This window comes from Hypanus sabinus, chromosome 11, assembly GCF_030144855.1.
Source record: "Hypanus sabinus isolate sHypSab1 chromosome 11, sHypSab1.hap1, whole genome shotgun sequence".
Taxonomy (NCBI): domain Eukaryota; kingdom Metazoa; phylum Chordata; class Chondrichthyes; order Myliobatiformes; family Dasyatidae; genus Hypanus; species Hypanus sabinus.
In genome coordinates, this window is record NC_082716.1 from 61,382,496 (window position 1) to 61,399,935 (window position 17,440).

Sequence of the window (17,440 nt, forward strand, 5' to 3'; positions counted from 1 at the left end):
TGGTGCATGTGTGGAACAAGCTGTGAACACAATGGTGGATGCAGGTTTGATTCCAACATTTAAAAAAAAATTTGGATAGGTACCTGGATGGGAGGGAACTAGGGACGAGGTAAATTAATGGTTTGGCACAGACTAGATGGGCCAAAGGGCCTATTTTTGTGCTGTGGTGTCCTTTGAGTCTGGTCTAACCTAACTGTTGGGTAAAATGTTCTAAAATCTGAAGGGTATGAAAGATTATGAGCATAATTATATTTTTATATGTACTGTACTAGGTGGCCACGTCATTAGCTATCTCCTGCACCTGATAAAGTCACCACTAAGTGTATGTTCATGGTCTTCTGCTGCTGTAGCCCAGTCACTTCAAGCTTCGATGTGTTCTGCCCTCAGAGATGCTCTTCTGCACAACACTTTTTTTTCGCTTTTTGCACCGTTAACTCTGGAGGCGGCTATGTGTGAAAATCCTAGGCAATCAGCAGACTGAGATAATCAAACCACTCTGTTTGGCACCAAAAATCCTTCCATGGTCAAAGTCACTTAGATCACATTTCTTCCCCATTCTAATGTTCGGACTGAACAACAACTCAACGTCTGCAGGCTTTTATGCATTGAGTTCTTGCCACATGGTTGGCTGATTAAAGATTTGCATTAATGAAGAAGTGTACCTAATAAAATGCTCAGTGTCTAGTTCATTGGTGTTTAAACCCTGCACCAAATCTGTCATTCAGAGATAATAAGGTTATAGAAATATGTTAATATAGTCTTAACACTCCTTTAGCTGAAATGTTTCAAAAATATTGAACAGTTTTGACCTTTTCTTCCTTGTGCTTATTGCATATTTATTGTTTGAATTGAATGTGTTCCTCAATTTTTTTGCTGTATTGAATTTATATGTATTGATCTAATATAAAAGATAAATTATTCACATCACATGAAATGGCAAACTGGGAAATGGAAATGGAAGAGCTGTGGTCATTTAGGAATATCATACTTAATAGAACAACCTTTGTGGATTTTTAATAAGGAGAATACAGTTCAAGATTAAATTCAGTTTGCAAGGGATCAGTATTTTGATATATATTCCTGTATTTTAATTTCTTCACACACGCACCAACCCCCACCTTCATCCTTTTAGTTGCCATTCAGAATCATGATTCAGCTCTTTCATATCCTATTTTTCATTACCTATGTTTGTGCTTTATGTCAGGTGTCGCAACAGCAGTAGGTGTAGGAGTCCTCGCAGTAGCAGTCTCTGTTTTGTATTACTTCATTGCTGTAAGTCTCATTTAAGGATGTTATAAGTTAAGCTATATTTTAAAATTGCTGGTCTCTATAGATTATTTATTTTTATCAAAACTGAAACAAAGTGCTAAATGCCTGGCAACATTTGTGGAAAGTTTCTGCCTGACTTGTTGAGTGTTTCCAGCATATTATCTATTTCATTTCAGAATTCTATCATCTTCAGTATTTCATCGCTTTTCATTTGGTTTTACCAAGTGTTTCATTATAAATGTCAGTGTGTAAGAAATTGACACAGCAATAATTCATAAGCACTAAGTCTGCTGTGTACCATGTATAAGATCATGAGTGATCCTGTGCCCCAAGTCCATTTTACTGTCGGATCACTATAATGACAATCGCCACAACTCTCTGGAGTGGAAAATACCAGTATTATAGTACAAGGTGTAAACAGATATCCCTCTTCCAACATCCTATCCTTAGATTATGCCTCCATCACCTCCACCCCTCACTCACCACAGTTCTGGACCTCCAACATTAGAAAGCAGTTTATTGGTATCTAATCTGTCTGCTCACCTCAATGTTTTATGTTTCACATTTCATTCCGTGCATGATAGGCCAGGCTTCCTTAATTTTTCTTGATGAAGCATCTTCCTCATCCCAGGAAGCAAATCTTTAGATCTTTGCTTTTGTAACTACATACCAAATGATTTTCAGGATATGGAGACCAAAATTGCACAGAGTATTCTAAGAATAGTCCTAATAAAGCCCTGTGGAATTTCATTAAGCTTTTCTTACTGTTAGACTCTAACCCACTTGCATTCCTAATTGATTGTTCTGTTTTTATTTTCATCTTCTAAAGCATTGGACTCAGATTTATCTACATACAGTTATTTGGAGCTTATTATTGAAAAACTATTCTGGGTATCTATTCCATACAAAATTCACAGCATATTTTTCCAGTTTACCTCTGTGCGGTTTTTCTGTAGACTCTTGTATCCTTAAAGCGATAATGAGATACAGCATAAATGCTTGCCAATTTCAAAGGGAGATATAATTTGGAATAGCACTTTGAAAAACTCTGTTTTTAAAAACTAGATTGCAGAATTTCACTCCAGCTAAATAAATATTGCATGCATTTTGCTACCTCTGAATCTTAAACTCATCACAGATAAGCAAACTCTTGATTCACACACACGCCCCCCCCCTCCCCCGCAGTGGCTGAGGCTGGTGGGGTTACGAAGAGTTATACATTGGACCTGGAGGCTGGTGGGGTTACAGAGAATTATACATTGGACCTGGAGACTGGTGGGGTTACAGAGAATTATACGTTGGACCTGGAGGCTGGTGGGGTTACAGAGAATTATACGTTGCACCTGGAGGCTGGTGGGGTTATGGAGAATTATACGTTGGACCTGGAGGGTGGTGGGGTTACGGAGAATTATACGTTAGACCTGGAGGCTGATGGGGTTACGGAGAATTATACATTGGACCTGGAAGCTGGTGGGGTCCAGCCTCCAGGTCCAACGTATAATTCTCCATAACTTCCGCCACCTCCAATGGGATCCCACTACCAAGCACATCTTTCCCTCCCCCCCCCCCTTTCTGCTTTCCACAGAAATCACTTTCTAGGCAACTCCCTTGTCCACTTGTCCCCCCCATCCCTTCCCACCAATCTCCCTCCTGGTACTTATCCTTGTAAATGGAACAAGTGTTACACCTGCCCTTACACTTCCTCCCTCACCACCATTCAGGGCCCCAGACAGTCCTTCCAAGTGAGGCGACACTTCTCCTGTGAGTCAGCTGGTGTGGTGTACTGCGTCCGGTGCTCCCGGTGTGGCCTTTTATATATTGTAATGACCCGACACAGACGAGGAGACCATTTCGCTGAACACCTACACTCTGTCCCCCAGAGAAAGCAGGATCTCCCAGTAGCCACACATTTTAATTCCACGTCCAATTCCCATTCTGATTTGTCTATCCATGGCCTCCTCTGCTGTCAAGATGAAGCCACACTCAGGTTGGAGGAACAACATCTTATATACCAGCTGGGTAGCCTCCAACCTGATGGCATGAACATTGACTTCTCTAACTTCCGTTAATGCCCCTCCTCCCCTTCTTACCCCATCCCTGACATATTTAGTTGTTTGTTTTTTTCTCTCTCTCTGCCCATCACTCTGCCTGTTCTCCATCTCCCTCTGGTGCTCCCCTCTCCCTTTCTTTCTCCCTAGGCCTCCCGTCCCATGATCCTTTCCCTTCCCCAGCTCTGTATCACTTTTGCCAATCACCTTTCCAGCTCTTAGCTTCATCACACCCCCTCCGGTCTTCTCCTATCATTTCGCATTTCCCCCTCCCCCTCCTACTTTCAAATCTCTTATTATCTTTCAGTTAGTCCTGACAAAGGGTCTCAGCCCGAAACGTCGACAGCGCTTCTTCCTATTGATGCTGCCTGGCCTGCTGTGTTCCACCAGCATTTTGTTTGTGTTGTTCGAATTTCCAGCATCTGCAGATCTCCTCGTGTTTGTTCTGTTTATGTGGTTGGGATTGAGCACCAATAGTCCTAAACTGGCTATGCAGCATTGACAAAGTAATATGCGTTTATTAAAAGCATTAACATTATGGAAGTTTTACAAAAAATTTTTGAACATGTTGAGAATTTGGAACTCACCTCTTTTTATTTTCTTACAGGAATCAACTTGAGCCACGATTAACAGTATTGATCTCCATTTTCAAGGAACTTATAAGATCCAGTTCCCGAACTTTTTTTGAGTGAAACTGTATTCTCAGCACCATTTGAATAAACACTTAACAGCAAGATTTTGTTGCCATTTGTAGTCTGGTAGTATCACTTTTTTATTGATCAGTATGGACTACAATGTAATACTTGATATCTTGTATTTATAAAAATTGTAACCAACTTTATATTGTTTCTTGAGCTGCTAAAATTGGAGAATTATGATTTCAGTGTAAACAAATCATTTGTTTCTAACTCTTTCTGATTATAATCTTACACATTTTTGTGAGGTTGCAAGATTCTAGACTTTTTAGCAAGTAAGAGATCCATGGTGACTTGACTGTTTGGATTCAAAATTAAAAATCAGAGGGTGGTGGCGATACAACTTAGATCTGTGTCCCGTGGTGTCTGCAAGGGACAGAGTTCTAAGACCTCTGCTGTACATGATGATGTATAATAGTGACTTGAATAGTGGATGGGTGGGTTGGTAGGCTTGCAGATGATACTAAGATCATTGGCAATATGGATAGTGTAGAAAATAGGATGTAGATCAGTTGCAGATATGGGTGGTGAATTGCTGATGGAGTTTAATCCAGCCAATATAAAGTGTTACATTTCAAGAGAGCAGGTGTAAAGAGACAGTAAACAATTAATGGCAAGACCCTTAAGAGTGTTAATGTACAGAAGAATGTTGGGGTCCTAGTTTATAGCTCTCTGAAAGTGACTGCACAGGTTGATAGAATGGTAAAGAAGGCAGACAGCATACTTTCCTTTATTAGTAAAGGCACCAAGTTCAAGAGTCAGTAAGTTAAAGTGCAGCTTTATAAAACTATTAAATATGCATCTAAAGGATGCATTCATTTCTGATTGCCACATTATAAGGATGTGGAGGCAATGAAAGGGGTTACAGAGAAAGTTTACCAAGATGCCTTCTAGATTAGAAGGCAGGTACTATAAGGAGAGATTAGACAAACTTGTGCTGCTTTCTATGGAATGGCAGGGGTTGAGGGGAGACCTGGTAGAGGTTTTTAAGTTTATGAGAAGCATAGACAGACATCCAGTTTCCATTTCCCAGGGTTGAAATGTCTAGAGGGCATATATTTAAAATGAGAAATGAAATGTACTGAACAAGTTCTTAATTTCACAGAAAGTGGTGGGTACCTGGAATATTTCCACCGCATACCACCCATCTCCTTCCCCTTCACCTTAAAGTTTTGCCCTTCATTAATTGATATTTCCAATCTGGGAGTAAGATTCTGACTATCTACCCAGTCTATGTTTCTCATAATTTTCTGTGCTTCTGTCAGGTTTCACCAAGCTTTTAGTGCTCCAATGAGGAATAATTAAGTTTATCCAAACCCTCCTTATAGCTAATGCTCTGTAGAGCATGCAACGTTCTAGCAAACCTATTCTGAACCCACTCCAAAGCTTCCATATCCTTCCTTTAATGTGATGTCCAGAACCACACACGAGATTCCAAATGTGGCTGGGCCAATTTTGCAACATGACCTCATGACTTTTATATTCATCACACCAACTGAGGAAAGTACACATGTCATATGCCTTCTCTACCACCCTATATATTTGTGTACCCCCTTTCAAAAAGTTATGGACTTGCATTCCAATCTCTCCTCTAAGTGCTCCTAAGAATCCTGCCGTTTACTACTTACTGTCCTCTTAAACTTAACCTTCGAAAATGTACCTTCTCACTCTTGTTCAGATTAAACTCAATCTGCCATTTTTCCGCTCATCTCTCCAACTGATCTATATCCTGCTGTATACTTCAACGCTCACCTGTAAATTCTATAGCTTCAAAATTCCTTTGTGTAGTCCTTTTTTTTGTGCACCGCTTGAAGGGAATATGTCCAAAGCTTCCTAGGTACAAATGTGCCTCTAGTGCTTGAGTCTTGAGGTTGCTAAATTTGTGGGTATTTTCTTTATGTGTGCAGATGTTTAAATTTGAGACAGAAATGTGTTAATTAGGCAGGTATTGTTTATTATAGATATAATAGTCTACTCATTTGCTGCTTTCGCATGGTAGAATAAGGTTACAAAATTCAAATTAGCTGTGGTTCTGCTAGCAGGCAGTGAGTTGCTTCTGAAGATTTCCATTCCACTAGTGGCAATCTGTAGATTTGGACCAAAGGAAAATAAAACCATAGATATAGGACCAAAATTAGGCCATTCAGGCCATCATCAAGACTGCTCTGCTGTACCATGGTGACTGATTTATTATCCCTCTTAACCCATTTCTCCTGCCTTTTTCCATAACTTTTAATGGCATTACTAATCAAGAGCCTATCAACCTCTGCTTTAATTATACCCAACAACTTGCCTTTACTGCCATCTGTGGCAATGAATTCCATAGATTCACCACCCTCTGGCTAAAGAAATTCCTCCTCATCTCTGTTCTTAAGAGGACATCTTTGTATTCTGAGGCTGTACCCTCTGGTACTAGACTCGCCCTCTATTCAAAACACGTTCACATCCACTTTTAGGCATTCCAGAATTCGATAGATTTCAATGAGATCACCATCATCCTTCTAAATTCTAATGAGTACAGGCCCAGAGCCATCATATGTTAACCCATTATTCCCAGGATAATTCTCTTGAACCATCTCCTGGATGCTCTCCAATACCAGCACATCCTTTTTTTTTATATACAGAGGACCAAAACTGCTGACAGTACTTAAAATGCTGTCTGACCAATGCCTTATAAAGCCTCAGCTTTATATCCTTGCTTTTATATTCTAATCCTATCAAAATGAATGCTAACATTGCATTGCTTTCCTTACTACCAACTCAACCTGGAAGTTAACCTTAAGGGATTACTGCAGTACAATTCCCAAGGGACCAGGAGGTCCTTTAAGACAAGTAAGGACAATTAGTACAAGAAGGGCACCATTCTCATTGGATTTCTGTACACTGCCAAGGAAGAGAGAGGATTTATTTAGTGAATCATTGGGAAGCTGTGGATTATTCACATGAATAATTGTGTATACACAAGATAAGATTTCTTTCTTCCAGAAGATTGTTTATTTTGCTGAGGCCAGATCACTTTAGAGGACCTTCATCTAGGAGTTGTAAATCAATCTAAAGCAATGTTTTTTTTCACATCTGAAGTCAGCAGTAAGTTCACTGTTAACTAAATTGGATGAAAATTGGCTCCTATTAATTTTATCTCCAGAGTGTTTGTTACATTTGGGCAAGTTAAGCATTAGTAAATTTTCAATGCTGGAAATGTTGGCCTGGAAGATGATGATGTCATTGGGTTCTCTTGTCAATTAATTTGAAAGATCTTGTGAAAGGAAAGTTTGTGTTATGCTTTGCAGTGCCTAATGCAGGTTGTTATATCATTGATGCATTCAGGAGGAGCAAGATTGCTGTTGCTCATATAGCCTAAGAGATCTCCCTAATATTGAAAGGCCTAGATAGGTAGATGTGGAGAGGATGCCTAGTACGGGCTGTTAATGTCTCTGATGCATTCAGGAGAACAAAGATTAATATTGATCATTAGACTGAGTTTGCTACCAAATTTAAAGGTAGATGAAGCATTTTCTGGCCAGCTAAAAGCAGTAGTGGATTATGTGGCATCTAGTTTGGATATACCATGTTTATGTGAACAACTATTGACCAAATAACCAAAAGTTTCAACAATGTTGACTAAAGGATAAAATTGGTCATGATATGTGGAATAATTAAACAGTTATTCAAAATATTAGAATAGGATATGAGAACACAAGTTTAGTGCCTAATCCTAAAGATGTATTTTATTTTGATTTCTTCGTGGAATTTTGGCCTCATATTTGTATCATCACAGGCTTGACACTAATGCAACTCCATTAACCTTGAAAAGTAGAGATTACTAAGGTGCACCATTATTTGGTGTACATAATCTCATTTTCAGATGGTTTCCTTTGATTATCCATTTCCAAATTCCATAGAAATACACAAAATCCTGTTAAAGCACATCCACATGCAACCATTCATGTCCGTGCACTCAATCTGTTTGCAAACAAAGTAGAAGCTTACATCTTCACTGAAGATGTTTTTCAACGGGTTCTCTGAAAGAACCTTTTCATTTAACGTCTCTTTCCACTTCTCTCTATATCCATCTAAATTGGCCTTTTACATTTTGTGACTATTTTTATTTTACAAACTATTATGGATTAATTATGTTATTATTTCTGTGGAACATTCAATCCACCTGCAATCTTATGTGATATGAAATGTATTAATGACCTCTTGTTACAGGTTTATAGAAATGTAAAAATATCTTTCCCTGGTCCTATTAGGAGAATCTTTTGTGATATTGAGTGTCTCTTCTTCAACTTTTCTGTTCCATAAATTTCAGAGACAAAACTTTCCTGATGATTTTAAAAAAAGTGTTTTATCTCTGATCAGCATTCTATCTGTATGTTCTAAGATCTGAAGGAGTATTTCTAGATTACAATTATTTTCTGCATTACTGATTTGAATTAGGCAATAGGGCTGGATTTTCTCTTCATAAGACATAAGAGCAGATTTAGGACAATCAGCCCATTGATTCCACTCCGCCATTTTATTATGGCTGAACCCAAATCCCATTCAACCCCATACACTTGCCTTCTCACCATATCCCTTGACACTGACCAGTCAATTTCAACTTTAAATATACCCATGGACTTGGCCTCATTCTGTGGCAGGGCATTCCATAGATTCACCATTCTTTGGCTAATAAAAAAATTACTTCTCTTATTTCTGTTCTAAAAGGTTGCCCCTCAATTTTGAGACTATATCCTCTAGTTCTAGATGCCCCACCAGAGGAAACATTCTCTCCACATCCACCTTATCTAGTCCTTTCAACATTTGGTAGGTTTCCATAAGACAAAAGAGCAGACGTTGGCCATTCAGCCCATCGAGTCTGCTCCGCCATTTCATCATGAACTGATCCAATCTCCCCTTTAGTCCCATTTCCCCCACTTCTCTCCATAACCTTTGATGCCCTGACTACTCAGATACTTATCAAGCTCTGCCTTAAATACACCCAATGACTTGGCCTCCACTGCTGCCCGTGGCAACAAATTCCATAGATTCACCACCCTCTGGCTAAAAAAATATTTTCGCATCTCTGTTCTGAATGGGTACCCTGCAATCCTCAAGTCATGTCCTCTCATACTAGACTCTCCCACCATGGGAAACAACTTTGCCACATCCACTCTGTCCATGCCTTTCAGCATTCAAAATGTTTCTATGAGGTCCCCTCCACCAATTCTCCTAAACGCCAAGGAGTACAGTCCAAGAGTGGTCAAACGTTCCTCATATATTAACCCTCTCATTCCTGGAATCATTCTAGTGAATCTTCTCTGAACCCTCTCCATTGTCAGCATATCACAGTATTCCAAGTGAGGTCTTACCAGTGCCTTATAGAGCCTCAACATCACATTCCTGCTCCTACACTCTATTCCTCTAGAAATGAATGCCAACGTTGCATTCGCCGCCTTCACCACCAACTCAACCTGGAGGTTAACCTTAAGGGTATCCTGCACGAGGACTCCAAAGTCCCGTTGCATCTCAGAACTTTGAATTCTCTCCCTATTTAAATAATAGTCAACCTATTTATTTCTTCTACCAAAGTGCATGACCATACACTTTCCAACACTGTAATTCATTTGCCACTTCTTTGCCCATTCCCCCAATCTATCCAAGTCTCTCTGCAGACTCTGTTTCCTCAGCACTACCGGCCCCTCCACCTATCTCTGTATCATCAGCAAACTTAGCCACAAAGCCATCTATTCCATAATCCAAATCGTTGATATACAACGTAAAAAGAAGCAGCCCCAACATGGACCCCTGTGGAACACCGCTGGTAACCGGCAGCCAACCAGAATGGGATCCCTTTATTCCCACTCTCTTTTTCGTGCCAATCAACCAACACTATATCCATGTATGTAACTTTCCCATAATTCCATGGATTCTTATCTTGTTTAGCAGCCTCAAGTGTGGCACCTTGTCAAAGGCCTTCTGAAAATTCAACATCCACTGCATCTCCCTTGTCAAACCTACTTGTAATTTCCTCAAAAAATTGCACTAGGTTTGTCAGGCAGGATTTTCTTTAAGGAAACCATGCTGAGTTCTGCCTATCTTGTCATATGCCTCCAGGTACTCCGTAACCTCAACCTTGACAATCAACTCCAACAACTTCCCAACCACCGATGTCAAACTAACAGGTCTATAATTTCCTTTTTGCTTCCTTGCCCCCTTCCTAAATAGCAGAGTGAAATTTGCTATCTTCCAGTCCTCCGAAACCAGGCCAGAATCAATTGACTTTTGAAAGATCATTGCTAATGCCTGTGCAAACTCCACTGCTACTTCCTTCAGAACATGAGGGTGCATTCTATCTGGTCCAGGAGATTTATCTACCCTTAGACTATTCAGCTTCCTGAGTACTTTCTCTCGTAATTGTGACTGCGCATATTTCTCTTCCCTGACACCCTTGAATGTCCGGTATATTGCTGATGTCTTCCTCAGTGAAGACTGATGCAAAATACTCATTCAGTTCCTCCACCATCTCTTATCTCCCATTACAATTTCTCCAGCATCATTTTCTATCAGTCCTATATCTACTCTCACTTGTCTTTTACTCTTTATATACTTGAAAAAGCTTTTAGTATCCTCTTTGATATTATTTGCTAGCTTCCTTTCATAATTCATCTTTTCCCTCTTAATGACCTTCTTAGTTTCCTTTTGTCAGCTTTTAAAAACTTCCCAATCTTCTGTCTTCCCACTAAATTTTGCTTCCTTGTATGCCCTCTGCTTTGCTTTTACTTTGGCTTTGACTTCTCTTGTCAGCCACAGTTGCATCCTTTTTCCATTCGAAAATTTCTTCTTTGGAATATATCTGTCTTGCACCTTCCTCACTTCTCGCATAAACTCCAGCCACTGCTGCTCTGCCGTCTTTCCCACTAGTGTCTCTTTCCAGTCAACCTTGGCCAGTTCCTCTCTCATGCCACTGTAATTTCCTTTACTCCACTGAAATATTGACACATCGGATTTCGGCTTCTCTTTCTCAAATTTCACAGTGAACTCAATCATGTTGTGATCACTGCCTCCTAAGGGTTCTTTCACTTCCATCTCTCTAATCATTTCTGGTTCATTACACAATACCCAGTCCAGTACAGCCAATTCCCTAGTGGGCTCAACAACAACCTATTCTAAAAAGCCATCTCGTAGACATTCTTCAAATTCTCTCTCGAGATCCAGTGCCGACCTGATTTTCCCAATCCACTCACATGTTAAAATCCCCTACAATTATCATAACTCTGCCCTTCTGGCAAGCCTTTTCTATTTCCTGTTGTAATTTGTAGTCCACATCACTGCAGCTGCTTGGAGGCCTGTAGATAACTGCAATCAGGGTCCTTTTACCCTTGCGATTTCTTTGCTCAACCCATAAAGATTCTGTACCTTCCAATCCTATGTCAACTCTTTCTAATGATTTAATATAATTTCTTACCATTAAAGTCACACCACCCCCTCTACCTACCTGCCTATCCTTGAGGTTTCAATGAGATCCCCATGCATTCTTTTAAATTCCAGTGAGTACAGGCCCAAAGCTGCCAAACTCTGCTCATATGTTAACCCCTTCATTCCTGGAATCATCCTCATGAACCTCCTTGGGATTCTCTCCAATGATAATACATCGTTTCTGAGAGAAGGGGCCTAAACCTGTTAACAATACTCCCAAGTGTGGCCTGACTAGTGTTTTACAAAGCTTCAGCATTATCTCCTTGTTTTAATATTCTATTCCCCTTGAAATAAGTGCCAACATTGCATTTGCCGCCTTTACCATAGACTCAACCTGTGAATTAACCACCTCGGAGTCTTGCATAAAGACTCCTAAGTTCAATTGCACCTCCCTAGGTAATAGTCTGCACTGTTGTTCATTTCCCAACACTATCCTATCAGACACTTTTTTGCCCATTGTTCCAATTTGTAAGAGTCTGCTGCAATTGTATTGCTTGCTCAGCACTACCAACCCCTCCACTCATCTTCATATCAGCCGCAAACTTTGCCATAAAGGCATCAATTCCACTATCTAAATCGTTGGTGAGAGCATAGTCTCCTCTGCTGTAGACTAAATACAGTGGATTCTGGTTAATTAGGCCACATCGGGACCAGTACATTTTGGCCAAGTAAGTGGTTGCACTAATTAGCTGAGGTTTCTTGGAAATAGTTTAAAAAGTTATAAAAAATAACTACTGTACAACTGAGCAATAATTAGTGTATTTAAAATGGCAGGGCAAATTAGAACACTACCAATACCACAACAGTACTATAAAACTGTATTAGTTCCTAATGGTCATCGATGGAGGAATTGATCCAGTGTATGCTGCCATGTTCTTTTGATAGACTGCAAATAAACAAAGTCAGCACAGACACTTAGTGCAGATAGTAGACTATCTCCTTCATACAATGCTTTTGATGATTGTTGATACCTTCAAATTCTCCTTGGTTCCTAACTTGTGGAAGTTGTAAAATTGTTTCATTTTCACTCCAGGCCATTTCTGGCATCTCTAAGCCTGATGCTTAAAACCACAGTGAGCAAAACAGTCTGTATTGTCTGGCTGCTTATTTCTTGCCAACTATCAGTGACAAAAGTCAGCTTTTTGAACACAACACACGCAATTAATGTTATTTAAAAACTGTTCACTCTTAAGTACAGTGTGGTATCCAATGGCTGCACAAGTTCACAGGACTGACGCTAGTTAGAAACTATTCAGCAACAGTCTCCTGTCCCAATTAAGCTGCATAGTGTCCTGGCTATTTTCTCAGTTTTTGTTCTTAAGAGCTGTCCCAAATAAGCGGCTGCCCCAATTAACAGATTACCCAGTTAACCTGAGTCCACTTTTATTACTTGATGCTCTTTCAAATATCATGATGTGGAAGAATTACAGTCTTGCATTCAAGTAATCTGTGCCCCCAGAACTAGATTACTGGTATGAATTCAGGTAACTAGTTTTCTCATAATTTCCTGTATAGTATGAAGCCATGTTATATTGCTTTATCACTATTAAGTATTTTTTGGAACAGACGTTTCAGGCATGTATAGCTAAAGACTTCATCTTTATTATATTGCTATTGTAATTTGAAGCCTTTAATGAACAAAAAACACAATATTTTCTATAATAAAATTATATTATACAACATAAAAATGAGAAATGTTTGGAAATGTACAGGGTGGGACACCATTTGCAACAAAAATATGGCTGTTTTATAGTAGATATCTGTAGAGTGGATCTTAGCACTAGATCAAAGATATCTACTGTCAATGTCCTCAGATTATGTATGAAATGTTTCTCATTTATTTACTATTTCAATTTATTTCAACTTACTAATACATTGATGTTAACTGAATTTCTCTAAAGCAATTCCACATGTATTAAAATATATAGTAACATTTAATTATTCTTAGGTCTATTCATACAGGTTTCTATAAAATCATTTAAACAAGGGCGCTGTATCCTATTTCTTAAATGACATTTGTGAATAGTTTACAGAGAAAGCAATGGAGTTTTTTTTTGGGGGGGGTGTTGGTGGGGGAGTAGAACAAAGGCTATACTTAGTTAATACTGACCAATACAGTGAAGTCCATTTCTACCTTTTGACCCTTTATTTTTCTAAAGGACAAGATGTTCCTATATATCAAATTCAAATTTTCATTGATGGAACCAAGGGCTAGAAATGTACCTTAGGCAATGGGGTAAGCTAATGGATAAGGGATTTACGACTCAATATAGCAACCTTTAATTATTTAATTCTGTTGGAGTCAGTGGAATTAAATATCAGGTTCTGTAGCTGAGAATAATTTTATGCGATTTGTCAAAGATAGATTTCTACCCTCACTCATTCATGAATTCCTGAAGCTTTCCTGACAGTGTTGTAGTCTAAAATAACAAACTGTTATTAAAATTTTCCATTGTGGTTCACTGTAGAGTTTTTCCCATCAAAACTCCACAGTATATCTGAAATGTAAACAAGGAAGCAATGAACAAGTTGTGCAACAACTTAATGGTCAAGTCATAGATAGAGCTCTGCACTCAATTTTAAAGATTTTATTTTGTTAACCGAAGTTTTATAATATGGGCTTTCACAAGAAAGGTACAGAGAGAGGGTTGAAAGAGGTACTTGTCTGATCATACTTAGTGGCAGAGCAGACTCAGTAGAGTTTACTCTAGATCCTGGAATGTTTTGTGGAATAACAGTATTGTAACAGTTAATGTGCAATGCATAATAATTAATTTTCTTTTTATTTATGAGAGTGAAGTAAAGGAAAAGCCAAGAATGCATGTGGACATAATCTAAAGATAAAAGACTGATGAAAATGAGAAGTAATTATCTTCTTCCAGAGTTGTGAATCTTCAGAATTTTCTACCCAAGGTAGATGTAGGATGCTGTCATTAACTATAAAAAGCTAAGGATTTATTTATTTAATTATCAAGATAGAGTAGTCCTTTCTAGGCCTTCAAGTGACTCAGCAATCCCCAATTTAATCCTAGCCTAATACTGGGACAATTTACAATAATTGATTAACCTATGAATGGTACGTCTTTGGACTGTGGGAGAAAACTGGAGCACCCAGAGGAAACCATCATAGTCATGGAGAGAATGTACAAACTCCTTACAGAAAGCAGCAGGAATTGAACCAAGGTCACTGATAATGTGGAGTGTTGTGCTAACCATTACATTACCATGCTGATCTTTCTTTGTAGTATTGGAAAATCAAGCCTCTGTGGGAATGTGTATGCAGAAGCTCAGATTATACTGCACAACAGTAAATCAATTAACTATAATCTGTTCCTTCTAATAGGTTAGTATGTATACTAGTAAATCCACATATAGCAATCAGTGAATTACAGAGGCTTTGGAATATTATTGCAAGTATGCATCAAAATGTGCATAAAGTTTTTAAGCTTTTATGTACCTGGGACTTGTGTGTTATGGGCTCCACTGTATTAACATTCATTCAATATCTACATCACTGCCATCACTGGCATTTTCACAAGCAGTGAATTCTCTTTCTGGCAAAAGGCCATATTCATTTAGGAAAGTTTCAAGATCCACTGCAAAAAATTCTTCACCGAGCTGTTCGGTAATGTGAAGGAAGTTGCCAATTAGCTCTCCTGCCTTGTACACCAGTAATGCAGGTAGAATATTATCAGAGAAGCGGTCACTAGTTCCAGTATTAGAGGCCTTTATTTTACAGAACTTAACCAAAGGATATTCCAAAGCAAGGCATGTTAAACAGTTGTTCAAAGACTCGCATCCCTTCACTCTGTCCTCGTAAACATTCACCATCACTGTAGTTTTTTTCAATTCCTTTTCAATCACTTCCAAGAATTGTTCCCCACTTTCAAGCTCATAGAGCATTCCAAACTGGGGTCCAAAGCTTAGCTGCTGGTGCATCTCTTGCATGCATTGCTTGCGGTACCTACGAAGGCAAGTTTCATCTTCCTCATCCTGAATCATTTCATATTCTTGTACACTCATCTGTTTCAGAAGGATAAAAAGAAAATAAAAACTTTGCAACAGAATGATAATTTATCATGGGAAGACATAACTCATTGTGAATTGCCTAAGGCATCAGTATCATTCAGGAATAAAAGTCTAATTACTTTAGTGCTGACTTGCTCATTCTTGAATTTCAAACTATTTCCTGGATTTTTGTTTGTACAAAATACTTATTTTTCTTTTTTGATTCAAGACTATTTAATTCACTGAAGCATCTACAGTGACAAATAATTTGATTTCTTGTTTGTGGCATTTTCCTGGTACATTGATGTTTACTCGTTTAAAGATTTCCCTTTATTTATATAAATATATTTATTTATTCTTTAAAAAACATTATTGTGCTTTATTTTCTTAACTTCCTACTTGATTGTAGTTTTTAAAATGGTGAGAGGTGTAAGATGTTTTGTGTTCCCAAGGACCCTTTCTATGAATTACTTAAAATTAACTGTGAGATGAAGTAAGCAATTAGTAAGTAAACTGTATATAGGCCTGTATGGTAAAAGGATTTCACTGCAAGAGTGAAGACTAAGTGTGTTCCTGATTGATGAAACAACATTGGAATATTGTATACAGGCTTGATCTCTTTATTCATTGAAGGATATACTTCTAAAGGAAGAGTGCTTTGTTGCTTTGAATCCTTGAATGGAGGGTTTGTTATACCAGGATAAAGTAAGCACAAGAGATTACATAGGTTTAATACTTGGGAGTTTAAAAGAATTAGAAGTGATCTCATTGCAAAGTATGAAGTTCTTACAACTCCACATCTACCCTCACATACACAGTTTCCTCTAGCTAGGCTATATTGAACAAAGGGCCCCTCTTAGGGCAGGGTTGGAAAGAAAATTTTTCATTCCAGACAAGAGTGGATATTTGGAATTCACTCCTCCAGAAGGCTATTGGGGCTCCATTACTGTACATACTTATGAAGAAGTAGAATGCCCTTAACTCCTGGTGGAGTCATCGGGGCGCTGTCATGACAAGCTTTTTTGCACCGATCTTTTTAGTGATTGCTCATCATGTGGCGTTTCTGTAGCATTCTCCAGTTTTTTTACGAGGTCGAGTTGATAACTCGATGCTCAACCCAGCACAAATGGAAAGCGTGGATTCGAACTCAGGACCATTCACTTTGGAGTCCAGCGCTGATGCCACTATGCCACCAGCTGGCCCAACATACTTATGGAAGAGATTTATAGATTTTTAGATATTAAGAGAATTGGAGGATTCAAGGTTAACACAAAAAAAGAGATCAACACATACAAACAAGTTGGATGAACTCAGCAGGTCAGGCAGCATTCGTTGAAATGAGCATTTTGGGCCGAGACACTTCGTCAGGATTGATAAAGGAGGGGGCACGGGCCCCATAAAGAAGGTAGGGGGAGGGTGGAAAACCAGTCAGAGGAAAGATCAAGGGTGGGGGAGGGGATAGGCAGGAGAGGTGAAGAAGGAATCTAAGGGGAAAGCACTATGGGTAGTAGAAGAAGGCAGAATCATGAGAGAGGTGATAGGCAGCTAGAAGAGGAGACAGAGTGAAGGTGGGATGGGGGAAGGGAGAGGGAGGGAATTACCGGAAGTTGGAGAATTCAATGTTCATACCAAGGGGCTACCCAGACGGTATATGAGGTGTGAGGTGTTGCTCCTCCAACCTGAGTTTGGCCTCATCATGGCAGTAGAGGAGGACATGTATGGACATATCTGAATGGGAATGTGAAGCAGAGTTGAAGTGGTCTCTGATTGGTTTTCTACCCTTCCCACACATTCTTTATGGGGCCCCTGCCCCCTTCCTTCTTCAGTCCTGACGAAGGGTCTCGGCCCGAAACATTGACTGCTCATTTCAATGGATGCTGCCCAACCTGCTGAGTTCATCCAGCTTGTTTGTACGTGTTGATTTGACCACTGCATCTGCAGTGTACTTTGTGTTTACAA

General features: G+C 39.1%; 2 protein-coding genes across 11 annotated transcripts in view; one reads left to right on the forward strand and one right to left on the reverse strand.

Annotated features, from left to right (window-relative positions):
* Positions 1-4,158, forward strand: part of odr4 (odr-4 GPCR localization factor homolog) — an 88,500-nt gene extending 84,342 nt beyond the window's left edge. For all 5 annotated transcript variants that reach the window (XM_059984454.1, XM_059984455.1, XM_059984456.1 and 2 more), the window contains 2 exons: positions 1,205-1,272; positions 3,925-4,158. In XM_059984454.1, coding sequence (XP_059840437.1) covers positions 1,205-1,272; positions 3,925-3,936 — 80 coding nt within the window. In that variant the 3' untranslated portion in view covers positions 3,937-4,158. The remainder of the gene's footprint in view (positions 1-1,204; positions 1,273-3,924) is intronic.
* Positions 4,159-4,297: 139 nt separating this feature from the next.
* The window catches only part of LOC132402015 (phosducin-like), a 145,703-nt gene continuing 132,560 nt past the window's right edge, over positions 4,298-17,440 (reverse strand). For all 6 annotated transcript variants that reach the window (XM_059984467.1, XM_059984462.1, XM_059984464.1 and 3 more), the window contains one exon: positions 4,298-15,496. In XM_059984467.1, the coding sequence (XP_059840450.1) occupies positions 14,969-15,496 (528 nt within the window). In that variant the 3' untranslated portion in view covers positions 4,298-14,968. The remainder of the gene's footprint in view (positions 15,497-17,440) is intronic.